General features: G+C 55.6%; 1 protein-coding gene across 3 annotated transcripts in view; it reads left to right on the plus strand.

The window, feature by feature from the left end:
* The window catches only part of ARHGEF2 (Rho/Rac guanine nucleotide exchange factor 2), a 50621-nt gene that overhangs the window by 24070 nt on the left and 12397 nt on the right, over positions 1 to 14154 (plus strand). The window contains exons 1-4 of one of the 3 annotated variants that reach the window (XM_024748315.1): positions 2121 to 2243; positions 10820 to 10964; positions 13171 to 13238; positions 13580 to 13643. In XM_024748315.1, the coding sequence (XP_024604083.1) occupies positions 2181 to 2243; positions 10820 to 10964; positions 13171 to 13238; positions 13580 to 13643 (340 nt within the window). In that variant the 5' untranslated portion in view covers positions 2121 to 2180. Of the gene's footprint in view, positions 1 to 2120; positions 2244 to 2466; positions 2568 to 10819; positions 10965 to 13170; positions 13239 to 13579; positions 13644 to 14154 lie in introns of those variants that run through there. The other 2 variants (XM_024748316.1, XM_024748314.1) reach the window with 2 other exon arrangements.

The raw sequence follows: 14154 nt of genomic DNA on the forward strand, positions 1-14154 counted from the left end.
AGCTGCAGGCCTAGCTCACTAAAAGCACATGTGTTCTTAAAGGTAGACCGGTTTCCTTTACCCACCCCGAAAGTCCCCTTCCTTACTACTCATCTCTTAAGAGGAAGGAGAGGGCATAGGGTGAGAGGCAGGGTAACAAAGAGCAGATGGGTGAAAAGTATATTGAAGATTGGGGTAGGAGACAGAAGAGGGTTGGAAGATTAAGTCCTCTCCTTTCATAGAGACCATCTACGTTGAGTTTGGGGATTGAGATCCTTCACATAACTCTGGGATTCAGACCCTGGGTTTATTGGGTATCCAGACTGGAGTTTGGCCCTTTAAGATTCCATCCTTAGCTTGAAACACCCTCCCACCCCAGGCCTGGGAGAAAAGCCGAGGTCGCAGCCTACCCCTTGTCTCAGGGCCCCTAGTGGGTGGAGCCGTGAGGCCAGGATTCTGGCTTCTGGCAGTCTGTTTTTAAATTTAGTACATTCCTCAGCCCTGGCTGCCCACTGCGGGGAGGTAAGTCTGGGGTTCTGGGCCCAGGAGCCTCAAGACTGCTGGTTTGGGGGAGTTCCTAGGGCCTTCCTGTAGGTCTCCCCTGCAGGTACAAGCCTGGAGGAGTCAGCCTCCCTCATGGCCCAGGGAAAGTCCTCTCTGCTTTCTAATTTCCATCCAGCCTAGAAGTGGGCATGGTTATTTTCTCTCCTTGTTTTCTGGTCTTTGCTATATAAGGATCCTAAACAGGGGAATGGGTGAAGAAGGAGGTGAAGGAGTTGCTAGGCAGGAGGGGAAGCCAGAGGAGCAGTGTGGTGGTGAGGAGCCCAACTAGCTCAGCCGGTGGTCAGGCAGTGGAGCCCAAAATAGTGGCAGAGGCTAAAATTGGCACCTACAAGAGTGCTGAGCTGGGCTTGAAACCTGCAGCCAGGCCCTGCTGCTGAACCCGGGCAGGGAGCTGCTGGGTCTAGGTTGGGCCTCCTCTCCCTCCCTCCTTCCTCCACACCTTTGGGGACCAGAAATCAGGCAGGACCCTGCAAACATAAGATGCTCTGTCCCAGGACTCTCTGTACTTCTGTTTCTCCCAGAGACATGGGAGACCCTGAGAGGCAGAAATGAACTTCAATGTGAGTGATTATAATTAGAGTGGAGGAGGAATTTTCCCCAAATGGTGGAAGTTGCCTCAGACTGGGGTAGAGTGTCCAGAAAGAATGTCCTACTGCACCCCTCCTTCTTGTGGAGAGACTGGCCATACTCCAACTGTCCCTGACTGGGGAAGGCTGGTTGCTGGTCTTTGGGTTCTAGCCTAACTTGCAACAGAGGGAACTGGGATTAGACACAAGGAAGGACTTCCTCAGCTTCTTAGTCTTCTGTAACAGTGACGAATTCCTCCCCTCTACCACCCCAGTAGTCAGTGGAGGCAGAGGCAGGAGGGAAGAGGATGGGCCGAGGGCGGTCTTGTAAGGCCCCAGAGAGTTGGGGGCTTGTGGAAGAATGCTCTCCTCTCAGATTCTTCAACCTCCAGGAGTGAATCTTCCCTTTCAGGCCCTCTAAAGACCCACCCTTTAGTTCCCCTTCGATTTCTCCGCCCTCTCCCCACGCCTGCCCCCAGTCGTAAAAGGGGTCGGTGGCTCTGGCCTGCTTTGATGGGCCCAGAAGGCCAGGAAGGAACTGGCCCCGGGTTCCCTGGAGAGCTGGGGGCGGCTGGAATCCTCCGGCCCGCGAGTCTTTCTAGACTGATGGACTGCGGAGGAGGAGGAGAAGGAGGAGGGGAAAGGGAAGACCAGGGGTGGGGTGAGGGCTGCGAGGCGGGCCAGGGTGGGTTTTAGGAAAACCGAAGCCAGGAGGCGGGCGTCTGGGGTTAGAGGCGCCCGGCGCTGGAGGGCAAACAGGCAGAGGGGCCCTGCGAGCTAGTCCACGGCCCCTTGTACTTGTGCGAGCCGCCCCTCCACGGACCGAGGCGTCCCGTCCGGCGCTCGGCACCCGCCCTCCCTCCGCCCCGCCTCCCCCCTTCCTGAGCTCGGGCGGGGGTGGAGACTCGGGTTTGAGGAACTGGCGCTGGGTGCCGGGCGAGGGGAGTCAGACTTCCTGTCCCCAAGACCGACGCGTGCGGGTCGGACCCCTCCCCCGCCCTCCCCCCCCAAACAGCCGGACGCCAGGGTCCGCGCCGCGTCCTCCTGGGCTCCCCCCGCCCCCATCGGATTATGTCTCGGATCGAATCCCTCACACGGGCGCGGATCGACCGGAGCAAAGAGCTGGCCAGCAAGGTGGGCTCGGAAACCCCTGTCCCTCTCGCCCGCTGTCCTCAGGGCGCCCTTCGATCCCCGGCACCCGCAGCGACCCCGGGTCTGCCCGCCTGCTTTCTGGGCGCCAAAATCGGGCGGAGCGTCGGCCGGGAACGCGGCGGGACGGGGGGGGTGGGGACTGTGAGTGAGTGGGGAGGGGGCTGGGGGAGCAGTAGACACGACCCGGAGCCTCCAGCTCCGAGCAGATTGTCTGCCGGGATCCCGGGAGCCAGCGGACCTGGGGTTTAGGGGCTTCCTATCTGGCGGGACCGGGTGTTTTGGGCCGCGTGAAAGAAAGTTGCTCCGGTAAGGGACAGAGCGGGAAGAGGGAGGTGTGTGTGTCGAGGGGGGGGTGGGGGCGGCGAAAGCTCTCCGGAACCCCCTCCGCCAGGGTTCCACCGGCTTGCTCTCGGTATCCCCCCACTCTGCAGTCGCTGGCTTGGTCGTTCCCTCTTTGTCCCCGCCATCCGGCGGAGGGGTGGGAGGGGGTGGTTTCCCGGCTTCCTCCCACCATCACCACCACCATCACCACCCCTCCAAGACAGCAGTCAGCTCCTCCTCTCCTCGCAGATGGACTTTCCAGCTGTGATTCAGTTCTTCTCTCTGGTGGGCGGGTGACGGGTCAGGACAGCTCAGGGACGGCTTACTTTCCCCCAAGCCATCACCCTTAGGTGAAGGGAGCAGAGGTCTTTGTGTAGCTAGGATCCTTTCTTCCATCCTTGGGGCCCAGAGCACCCCTGTTCCTGAAACACAGAGGGTCCCCCCATCCCTTTTTGCCCCACCAGCTTCCAAGCTCCTTGTCCTTGCAGCCTGAAACAAACTGAAACCTTTAGGCTGACCCACTTGGCACTGTGCCCTCATCCCTCCTCCCCACCCCAGCTCTCTTAACTCTTTACCTTGGGACTGTTCACCTACCATTTCAGGAGTCTGGATGTATAATTACCCTAGCCCCCACCCCCTTCTTGAGCTCTTGGCCACTCCTTTCCAAGTATCCCTTATTTCTGCCTTTGTACCCAGGCCCACTCCCAAAGGCCATGATCTCTCCACACCTCAGCCCCCAGGAAATGATGAAGCTGACTTATAGGTGAATAAATGAGAGCTGGGAGGAAGGTGGTGCATGCAGACAGCACCTCCCAGCTGCTCAAGGCACCCACACTGTACCCATTATGGGAAAGGCCAAGACCCAGTCCATTGCTGGTTTAATCTCTGGCCTCTTTCCAATCCCAGTGTCCTGCCCTGGCGCGCAGCCTATGCTGATCACCAGCCTATGCTGATCACCATCACAGTCTACCGGCATGGGAGCAGTACCCTTTTGGAGTCCTCAGAGATGGTGGAAACCCCTTCCCACACTTCCCTCCTAGCTCCTAAGTTGGGAGAGGTTCCATCCTGGAACTTTTCCTTGGGGGGTTGGGATGAGATTCTGCTAACAGGAAAGCAACTGGGGATTTGGGTAGGGCTTAAGACAAACAGAGGGCCAGAGGAGAGATGGCTGAAGTGCAGTGGAACAGTGGGGTGGCAGACAGGCTCTTCTCAACCCTGCGCCAGGCCAGGCCCCAGCTATGAAAGTCTGTTTATTTTTCAACCGTTTGAGCTGAGACCCTGGAGCAGGGCCAAGGGGGGTGGAGAGGTTTTTTGAAACCACGGAAATTTGGTTCCACCCTAAAAGGGAAAACCATGGGGGCACCGGCGAGGGGCAGACCTGGAGAGGGGCTATAGACAGGGGTTCTGGGAAGGTAGATACTCGGGTCCCTTTTCCGTTATTGGGAGGAGTTGGGGAGCCAGATACCTGGGTCCTCATGCCTTTTTTTTTTTTTTTTTTTTTGGTAGTTGGGGGGGACTGGGAATCTAGAAGCTTGGCTTTTTCTATCCTGGGGCGGCCTTGGTTTTGCGGGGGTTGGGATCTGACTGGGGGTGGGGATGTGAGGGGCTGAGTGGGTAGATCTGAGAGGGCAGAGGGGCCACTGGAGGAGGTTGGTTGTCAGTTTGGGCTGGTCGGAAGGGGAGGGCCACCTCCGGAAAGCTGTGGTTACAGAAGGGGGGAGTTGATTCTTAGCCAACAAACCCTGGATCCCCTCTTCCCCCTCCCCCAAGCACACCAGCTGTCTCCTTTCTTTTTATACTGCGGTGGGAAGTAGAGGGGGGCCGCTGGAAACGAGATAATTTGAGGAAGATGGTCTCCCCTGCTACCTATCTGGGGGGATGGTTCAGAGCTATGTCCTGACCCCACCCCCCATTCCTTGCCTTCCTCCCCGGGACCTCCTTGAAGTAGGAGGAATTTAAGTCGAACCTGTCCCTTTCTCCTTCCCACCCTCCTAGAATCTTTCTGTGCAGCTTCCCCTCCTTATGCCTCCTCTCTTTTCACTCCATTTCTATTCTTTCAGGCTATCTTCAGTCCTCCACCCCCTCATTCTCTCTGCTCTACTTCCTACCTCCATAGGCCCCAAACCCCAGAGGTCCCTTTCTCTCTTTCATCCCCTGTTCCTCCCTCCCTCCTCCCCCCAAACCCTAAGTGTCTCCTCTCTCAGAACAAAGGGTCCTTTCCTGCCTAGGAGCAGGCAGGGGCCAGAGCATCAGGGATGGCCCTGGAGGCTAGGGGGGTGTCCCTGGAATCTCAAGGACCCCAGATTTGGAGTGTGGTGGGGAGAGAGGAGAGAGACTGTTTCTTTGTTCTGAGTGTTGGAGAGATGGCTGGCTTTGTGTGCAGGACTAGAACTGGAGCCGGAGAAGAGGGCTGGGGGAGCCCTGGAGGGAGCTGAGAGTGCTGGCAGGTTGCGGGGGAAGTTGAGGAATTGGGGGTCTCCCGGGAGGCTGAGACTTTTGGGGGAATAGGAAAAGATTCTAGGGGCCTTTCTTGGAGGTTAGGGAAAGAGCTGAGGGGAGGGGGAGAAGCAAGGATGGGGGAAGGGAGCCAAAAGCTTAAGGAAGTCACTGAGTGACTGCAGGAGGTTGGATGCTGCCTAGAGAAGGACCTGCCAGGGCTGCCCGAGGGATTTAAAGAGGGGTCCCATCTCAGTCCCTCTGGCTTCCCCGGAACCCTGAGCTTGGAGTCCGGGAGGGGACAGATCTGAAGAAATGAATCCCATGCGTGCACATGACCTGTGTGTTGGTGTGCGTGTGTGTCTGTGTCCGTCTGCCTGTCCCCAGATGCTCTGTGTCACTGTTTTGAATTATGGCCACCAAAGTAGGGGGCTCACTGCACTCTGGATGCGGGGAAGTAGTTCCATTCTTAGCTTCAGTCTGTGCTTTGAAGTATCATCTAGGAGCTTGAGGGAGCAGATTGGTCATGGTTCCTGGAGCTGGTCAGAGAAATGGCTGTGAGGAACTGGCTGGACCCTTCTGGGTTTGTTTATGTCTCCTTGGGGGAGGGTGGGGGAGGGGCTGCAGGCAGCAGCTGCCCCCCTCCCAACTCAGCCGGCCTGCCCTGTGCCAGGAGGGCAGGGAGTCCTGGCACAGCTATTGTTCGCTTGTACAAATGCCCGTCTGTTTGCATCACTCCCCCCTCCGTCTCTGCTTGTCTTTCTCTCCTGACCCGACAGGTGTGGCCGGGTGGGGGGTGGGGGTAGGATGGGGTCCAGGATCCCTGGGTCTCAGGGTAGCCCGACTTTATTCCCTGTGGTCCTTAGCACCCCTCTTCTGCTTCACCAGTGTGCCCACCCCTATTGTCCGGTGTCTCATCTTCATTCATCAGGCAAGCGTTAAGTGCCTTTGTGTGTTCAGCGATGTCTTTTTGTGTTATGTTTCTGGCTTTGGCGTTAGTGTTTCCGTTTGGCCGCCTTCTCCTTAGCCTCCTGCCTTTATCTCGTCTGTGGAAGCTCATAAAAGAAGCAGAGCCTGACTGAGACCATCCCAAACCCTCTTCTCAGTCCCATGGCCAGGAGCCCTCTCTCTCCTCTTTTCCCAGCCTTAGAGCCCATCCCTCATGACTCAGTGCCCCTTGCAGCCTATGACTCTGAACCTCTGCTGTCCAGGGCCTAAGTTACAGATGACTGGAAACCCAGTGGAACCCTCTGGGGGCCTTCTGGTCCCTAAACAAAGGGCCTGGACAGAGGCTGCGCCACCTTGGGGAAGGGGCTGCTGCCACTTGCAGCTGGAGCAGAGGTCATTCTGAGCACCACGTGACTTCTCCAGAGGTCTTGGTTTGGACATACCCAATGGAGGAACAAGGACAGCTGAGAGCTTAGACTTTGCTTGGAGAGGCTCTTACTCTTCTGGGTCAGCTCCGCCATCCTCTGCTGCTCGCCGGGGAACGGGAAGCCGAAGTCCAGGCTTTGGCATTCCTTGGGCTTCACGTATGTCACTGTTTTTCTCATCTCTCGGCCTGGGAGACAAAATACGGAGAAAGGGGAGACTGCTTCTGTTCTATGAGACTTTGAGCCACCAGTCTCAATGTCCTCTGCCATTCGCCTAGTCTTTCTTTCCCCAAAGTGACCAAGATCTGGGATGACAGTGGAAGGAAAGTTTGGGTTGGTCTTCTTCTGACCTTCAGAGGATACCATCCGGTCCTAAGTTTAAAGGAATTAGGAGAAAAGGTCTGGGAGGAGGGAGAAAAGAATAAACAAGAGAGGAGGAGACCAGAATTCCCTGGTGGTCCAGCGGTTAGGACTCTGTACTTCCACTGCAGGGGGCACGGGTTGGATCCCTGGTCAGGAAACTAAGATCCCGCAAGTGTGAGGTGCAGCTGGGGGCGGGGTGGGGGGGGAAGAGAGAGAGGAGGAGACTGAAAACTCTGAAGCTCTGATAAGGAATGAGGGGATCCCTAGAGTAGAGGCAAGGGTGCTGCTGGGACCCCTTGTCTTGGTGTCTATCCATCCACCCATCCTTCTTTTCTTCCTTTCTTTCTAAACATGTGTTAAGTGGCTATTGTATACCAGCCATTGTGCTAGGTGCTTTCCCATGCTTTATTCATTTATTGTGTAGCAATAGCAAGAAAGACTTTCTGTGAGGGTTTGTGAGAAAGCAAGACTATGGACACTGGACAGTAGAGGACTGAACCAAGCAGGAAGGACCTCTGAGTGTTGGGGTGGGTGTTGTGGATTGCAGAGTAATGGCCCCTTTTCTTGGTGGACAGATGGGGCCATGAAGGTGAAGAGCTGTCCTGCTGGCGGGTGGGTGGGTAACTGGGATGATCTTAAGAAGATCTGGAAAGAGTAGGACAGAGAACCAAACAAGCCCATTCACTCCATCTCTGGAGCAGGCACCCCTGGTGAGCAGGCCCTGTGTCCTTCTAGCCTCACCAGCCTGAGCCCTGGGGCGGGTGCGGACTGCCTCCAGGACAATAGCGCTAGGCAGTGCCAGGGCCGCCTGCTGCTGGGCAGTGTCCGTGTTGGGATGTGCTGCTGCTGTGGCTGCTGCCCACTGCTGGCCCACCTAGAGAGAGGGTCACTTGGAGAGAGGGTGAGTGTTGGGAGGTGGGGGAGCCTGGGCCCAGAGTAGCTGGGTCGTCTGTGGGATGTTGTTGCCAGAGAGGTGAAGGGCCACAAGAGACCCTGTTCTCTGGCTACCCCTAGTTCTCTCCCTCCCTTTCCCCGCCTCTTTCCCAGGTGAGAGCTCCTGGAGGCCTGAGGGCAGAGGGAAGAGGTCAGGGGAGGGGAGGGGGAGTTGTAGCAGCCCTAGGGCAAATCTGCAGGACTGCCCATTTGGGAGTTGACCCTGATTCAGACATGTTGCTCTTTCTATTTTATTTTTTGAAGTATAGTTGATTTATGATATTATATTAGTTTCAGTATTTTTACAGATTATATATATTCCATTAAAGTTATTACAAGGTAACGGTTATAAATCCGCATGCTATATAGTACATCCTTGCTGCTTATCTGTTATTGATTTGTTTTGTTTTTATCTTTGGTCACGCTGCGTGGCTTGCGGGATCTTAGTTCCCCGACCAGAGATTGAACCCGTACCCTCAGCAATGAAAGCACGGAGTCCTAACCACTGGACCACCAGGGAATTCCCTGATTATTATTATTTTTTTTTTTGCGATATGCGGGCCTCTCACTGTTGTGGCCTCTCCTGCTGCGGAGCACAGGCTCCGGACGCGCAGGCTCAGCGGCCATGGCTCTCGGGCCCAGCCGCTCCGCGGCATGTGGGATCTTCCCGGACCGGGGCACGAACCCGTGTCCCCTGCATCGGCAGGCGGACTCTCAACCACTGTGCCACCAGGGAAGCCTGATTATCTATTTTATACATGGTAGTTTGTGTCTCTTAATCCCATACCCCTAATTTGCCCCTCCCCGTGTTGCTGTTTTAATGTGATTTTCACGTTTTTTTGCTTGCATACTTTTAATTCAAACATAATGAGTCCTCAAACTTTTTTATTTGTGTCATAGAGAAGGTTGGGAGAGCAGGAGAGGAGAAGAGAAGGCAGAGTGTAGGGCAGTAAGAAGAGCTATTTGGACTTGGACTTTGAGGTCCTATAGAGGCTGTTATTCAGAGGAGGATTTGATCTCCTAAAGAACTATAATTTGGAGCAGGGCAGATGGAGGTTAGACTAAAGGGAGAATTTTCTAGTGGTCCAGATAGGTAGGTACCAGAATAGAAAAAGGGAGGTTAGAGTTGAAAGTTGGTCAGCTTTCTTGACAAGGTCTAGGAGGAGGAGGGCAGGGAGAGGCCAAGGGCAGTAGAAGAGAAGCAAGGGTGAAAAAGGGGCAGCCAAGGTGGGAGGCCATGGGGGAGAGGAGGGAGGCCAGGGGATGGGAAGGAGACTATGATATAGGAAGAGGAGGAGGATGGGAGAGGAGGAGAAAAGAAAAATGGGTGATTGGATGTGAAATGACCTGAAGACCTAGGCTCTGCTCATCATCAGATGAACCTGGAGCTTCTGAGGGTAGGCAGGAGAGAGAAGGATCTTGGGCTACCAGGAAGCCCTGAGACCCTAGGGTGTCATAGTCCAGTGCCCTCTGGCCCCTGTGCTGTTGACTCAGCCGGTTCACACTTCCCTTTTCTACCCTTGCACCAGGCCAGTGAGTCTCTTCCCCTCCCCCACCTCTTTTTTTTTTTTTTTTTTTTTTTGGTTAAGCCATGGCTCACGGGCCCAGCCGCTCCACGGCATGTGGTATCCTCCTGGACCGGGGCACAAACCCGTGTACCCTGCACCGGCAGGCGGACGGACTCTCAACCACTGGGCCACCAGGGAAGCCCCCCCTCCCCCCACCTCTTAACTGCTAGTGTGGCTTCAGCTGAGAGTCAGGACTAGGCCTCCAAGGTCCAGGCTGAGGATTCTCCTCTGAGTTTTGTTTCACTGCCCCGGGGCCCCAGACAGTGAGTGTCCTCTGACTTGGGGCTCATTACCCTCAGCCTCAGCCATCAGGATCTCGCTCTTCGCTTTCTGAGAGGCAGGGAATCCTTGGAGGGAGTGGTCTTGCCAGGTCCTCTTCCTGCTGTCAGTCCTCTAAGAGTGGAGGGAAAATCAGGGATCTGAGGTGACCACTGAGGAGGGTCCTGGAATAGGTGGAAAGCATGGTGTCCCATCTTCTTATCTCCTCAGTTTCAGGGAAAGCTCAGGAGCTTGAGAAAGGACAGAAAGAGGTTAGGGAGAATCACTTGACCTGCAGAGGTCAGGGGGAAGCAGGAGAAGAGAAAGCTGATGGGAAATGCCAGCCTCTGAGGTTCTGTGGAAGCGCCTGGAGAGTGTGCCCCATCTCGACGGAGACCAGAGCGGGAGGAAGTGACATTGCCGCTGGAGGTTGGAGGGTAGATGCTAGAAAGGACTTCCTAGACTAATTGGGTGAGGAGGAATAAAGGAGATATCCTAGGTTTTGGAGGGTAGCATGAGAGGGATAAAAGTTAGACTGCAGAAGAGACTTCCTGCCGGGAATGAGACCTTGGTGGCCCAGTTTCCTTTCTTAAAGATCCCAGAGAGGACAAGTGACCCGAGACTGAAACCAGGCTCCTCCTGCCTTGAGGTTAGCAGGGGACATGCTGCCTCCCACAGAGAGGCCCCCGTGTACCTTGGCTGAGCAGATATGGAAGAGTCAGAAGTTTGGGATCCTGACCTCTGGTTGGGGGTGGCAGTGGAGGCATTCTGCCCCCTTCAGCCAATCTAATAAGGGGATCTCCTGCCCCCCACTGTGACTGCCACTGCCACGGAGATAGCGGAGATAGCGGCTCCAACACTGGTTGTCATGGTTATAAGAGGAGCTAACTCCCATAGATTTGAAAGCGCTGGTGAGCTGGCACCTTCTGCTTCGCCTGCTCTCCCCTCCTCTCTGCGCATCTTCCCCCGGCACAGAGAAGAGAGTACAGCAGCTTGGGGGCGAGCAGAGCTAGGGCTGGGAGGTGGAGTGAGGACGCGGAGGTCTAGAGCCGGGGAGATGAGCGGCAACAGGAGGCAGCCCAGCCGCAGGGGCCAGGTAGGTCAGGGGTGGGCTCAGCCCTCGGGGCTGGCCTGGTCACTCCTGGACAGCTGCCTCTGACACAGCGTGGCAAACTCTGCTTCAGGAAATGGTGTGTTTCAGGCAGGCATTGCTCCCTTGCCTCTGCCCTCGGCCTGTGTCTCTGGACTCCTCAGGCACCCTGGCATCCTCCAGCCTCACTTCCTGTCTCTCTCGCCCCTTCTACAGTCCCGGGAAAAAGAGAAAATGAAGGAAGCCAAGGACGCCCGCTATACCAACGGGCACCTCTTCACCACCATCTCCGTTTCGGGCATGACCATGTGCTATGCCTGTAACAAGAGCATCACAGCCAAGGAGGCCCTCATCTGCCCAAGTAAGTTGTTTGGACCCTGAATGTCACTCTTGAGTCAGCGCCCACTGACCCTAATCTTTCTCTCCATTCTTTTTACCTTGGATCCATAAGGATCACTCTCCTCTGTGAGCCCCCGCAGGGCCCAAATGCCAGGGCCAGATGCTTGATCCCTTTCTCCCTGTCCTCATGTCTAGGGGTAGTGGCAGTCCGAATATGGCCTAAGCAGGACTAGCTGGGGGTATGGGGGAGGGGAGGCTGGAGTGGCTCCCCTTGCAGCTGTCGTCCGCTGGGTATCCCCCAGCTCCCTGAACAGCTGCTGAGGGTCAGGAGAACTGATTGGAAGAGAAGCAGGAATGTTGTGTGTATGCGGGGTAGGGGGGGCAGAAATAGGGGAGCTGGGTGGGAAGCTGCTGGCCTTGCAGCTGTTCTGCCGGTCTTCCTGGGCAGAACTGGGTGTTCAGGACTTCAGGATCCCCTTGCCCCTTCCCTTTCTATTGACTGGGGGGAGTCTGAAATCTCTAAATCTCTACAGTTTGAAGCAGAGGATTAGGGATTAGGACCCCCCTGTCTCAGATTTCTAGTCTGACTGATACACAGTGAGAAAGAGAATATGGCAGCAATGTGTATGTTGGGGGAATAAGGATTAGATAGAATTCCTGACCTTCACCCACATCTAAGGGTAGCCCTGTATTTAGTAAGTACAAGCAACGAATTCTTCCTTCCCCAAGATGCCTACATGGAGGGCTCCTGCCCTGTCTACCCTCCCCACCAACACCCAGATTTATGGCAAAGAGCTGCTTCTGATTAACGCAGGACCGGAGGTGTTGTGGCCTGCAGCGGAACAGAGGGACAAAAGCTTTAGCTTCTAAATCTCTATGGAAGCTGCGAAGGAACCCCAGAAAGAACCAGCGAGGCTTCTCTACTTCCTCACTGTTCAACTTAGAGTTTTGAGGATGAGGAGGGAACCCCAATCTAGATCCCTCTAGAGACCTGACAGAATTCCCAATCTGGAAGCTTGTTGCCAGGGGAACCGGGAAGGCGGGCAGCAAGCGCTATTTTGAGAGCAGGTGGATAGCGGAGGTTCGATCCAGAGACACTGGGTGCTGCGGGTAGGAGAAGGGAGCTCCAGGGGGGGTGGATGCAGTTCCAGCCCCCACTTCTGTCTGCTCCTCTGCCACACCCTGCTCGCCTTGTATTTGTGGAAGTAACCACGGTGCTGGGTATTGTCTGAAGGAGTTAGCAGAGTTTCCGGTGTTGTTGGACGAGGGGGGAGGGGAAGCTGGAGACGGCCAAGAGCTATGAGGGCATGTTGGGGAAAGGGACGGCCAGTAATCCCAGTGCCTAGGCTTAGCTCCGCTTCCTTTCCTCTCCTCTTCTCTCCTACCCCATGGCAGGGTGGGGTGGGTGATGAAGGAGAAGCAGATGGAGTGTGGGAGCTGTGGGTTTACCTTACTTGGGGAAAAAGACTCCCCCGGTCCGGAAGGGAGGCTAGAGTCATAGCAAGCATAGCTGAGCAGTGCAGAAGGCAGGCAGGCGTGGCGGGCAGGGGCAGGGCATGGCCTGTCCCCCGCTCTGCCGCTGGATCCATCAGCCTTAGCACTGCTTAGGCCTAGCCAGAGTTTGTGGGCATACGTATGGCTCAACAGGAAGTGCACGGACACTCCTGAGTTAAACCCCAGCTCTACCACTAGCTGTATGACCTCTGGCAGATGATTTTAACCTCTCCAGGAGACAGGATCCTCATCTATAAAATGAGGATCATTGAATCTACCTCAGGGGGTGGTTAGGATCAAGCTCAGGGGATGTTCATTTCCCCCTCTCTGCCCCTAGCCCCCACCCCAGCTGCTCCTGTGCCACCTTCTGTTCCGTGGGCGTCCTCTCTGCCATCTGTCATTCTCAACCACCTTTGTGCTTCTTGAGCTCATCTCTGGCAGCCAGTAACCCCTTCTTCCCTCTAGTCCACCTCGCAGGTCATCTCTGAGTCAGGATTGCCTACCCCTCCTGATGGCTTAATTGTGGTCCACACCTATACCCCCTCACTTCATCTCCTGCTTGAAGGAAGGGGGGAGGTGGGAGGAGAGGGACTGGGGTGCGGCGATGGCCAAGGAGTCTGGGAAGGGGGAGAGTCTCAGGCTGTGTGGCCATGGGGAGATGGGTGTCTGCATGTGGGTGTGTCCCCCCCGTACCACCCGGCCCTCCCATCACCCTCTCTACCCCACCCTCCCAGCCTGCAATGTGACTATCCACAACCGCTGTAAAGACACCCTCGCCAACTGTACCAAGGTCAAGCAGAAGGTGAGATGGCAGGGAGGGCAGAGGGCTGGGGGAGAGGGTAGTGAGTGTGCGGTACCCTCATGCCTTTTCCGTTCATTCCTCACCCTGTGTTACTCAGCCCCTCTCCTCACCAGGGGGCAGCCCAGACCCTCCACCCCAGGCCGCAGGCCCTGCAAGAGGGGGTCAGCCTGTTGCTGTAGACACATCCCCTCAGCACTGGGCTCAGCCACCCTGATGCCCTTAGCCATCATGCCAGCTTTCTCCCTAGGGGGCCAGCCACCCAGCTCCTGCCCTGGGCCTATGGGGGTGACCCTAGGGTGACAGCTGTTCTTGGTGTCTCTCTCTTGCTCTCTGTCTCACAGCAACAGAAAGCTGCCCTGCTGAAGAACAACACTGCCTTGCAGTCTGTTTCACTTCGCAGTAAGAGTGAGTAGTGAGGATGCTGGAGCCCCCATAGGACCCTGGACCCCAGGCCTCTCAGCCCATGAGCTGTGCTGCCCCCCTGAGGTCGTTCCCTGGCACAGCGCCTTCCTCTTTTCAATTGGATGCTGATGGTGGGGTCATAAGGGAGATCCGGACTCTTGGGCTTAGGGGCGGGACAGGAGAATTCAAATGGGGACGAAGGCTTGGGATGGCTGGTCATCTGAGCCTGGTCACACCTTATATTATTATTATTAGTTATTTACACCGCACTTGGGAATGTTGGCAGAAGTTGTTAAGGGCCAATTCAGACAGATCTGGTGTAACAGAAAGAGCGTGGTGCTTAGTCAAAAAGACCAGAGTCTGTATATGTATACATATAGCTGATTCACTCTGTTATATGGCAGAAACTAACACAACATTCTAAAGCAATTATACTCCAATAAATATGTTAAAAAAAAAAAAAAGACCAGAGTCCGAATCTCTGCTCAGCCATTAGCTGAGTCACCCCAGACAA

The sequence above is a fragment of the Neophocaena asiaeorientalis genome, unplaced genomic scaffold (genome assembly GCF_003031525.2).
Source record: "Neophocaena asiaeorientalis asiaeorientalis breed wild unplaced genomic scaffold, Neophocaena_asiaeorientalis_V1.1 scaffold76, whole genome shotgun sequence".
Classification (NCBI taxonomy): Eukaryota; Metazoa; Chordata; class Mammalia; order Artiodactyla; family Phocoenidae; genus Neophocaena; species Neophocaena asiaeorientalis.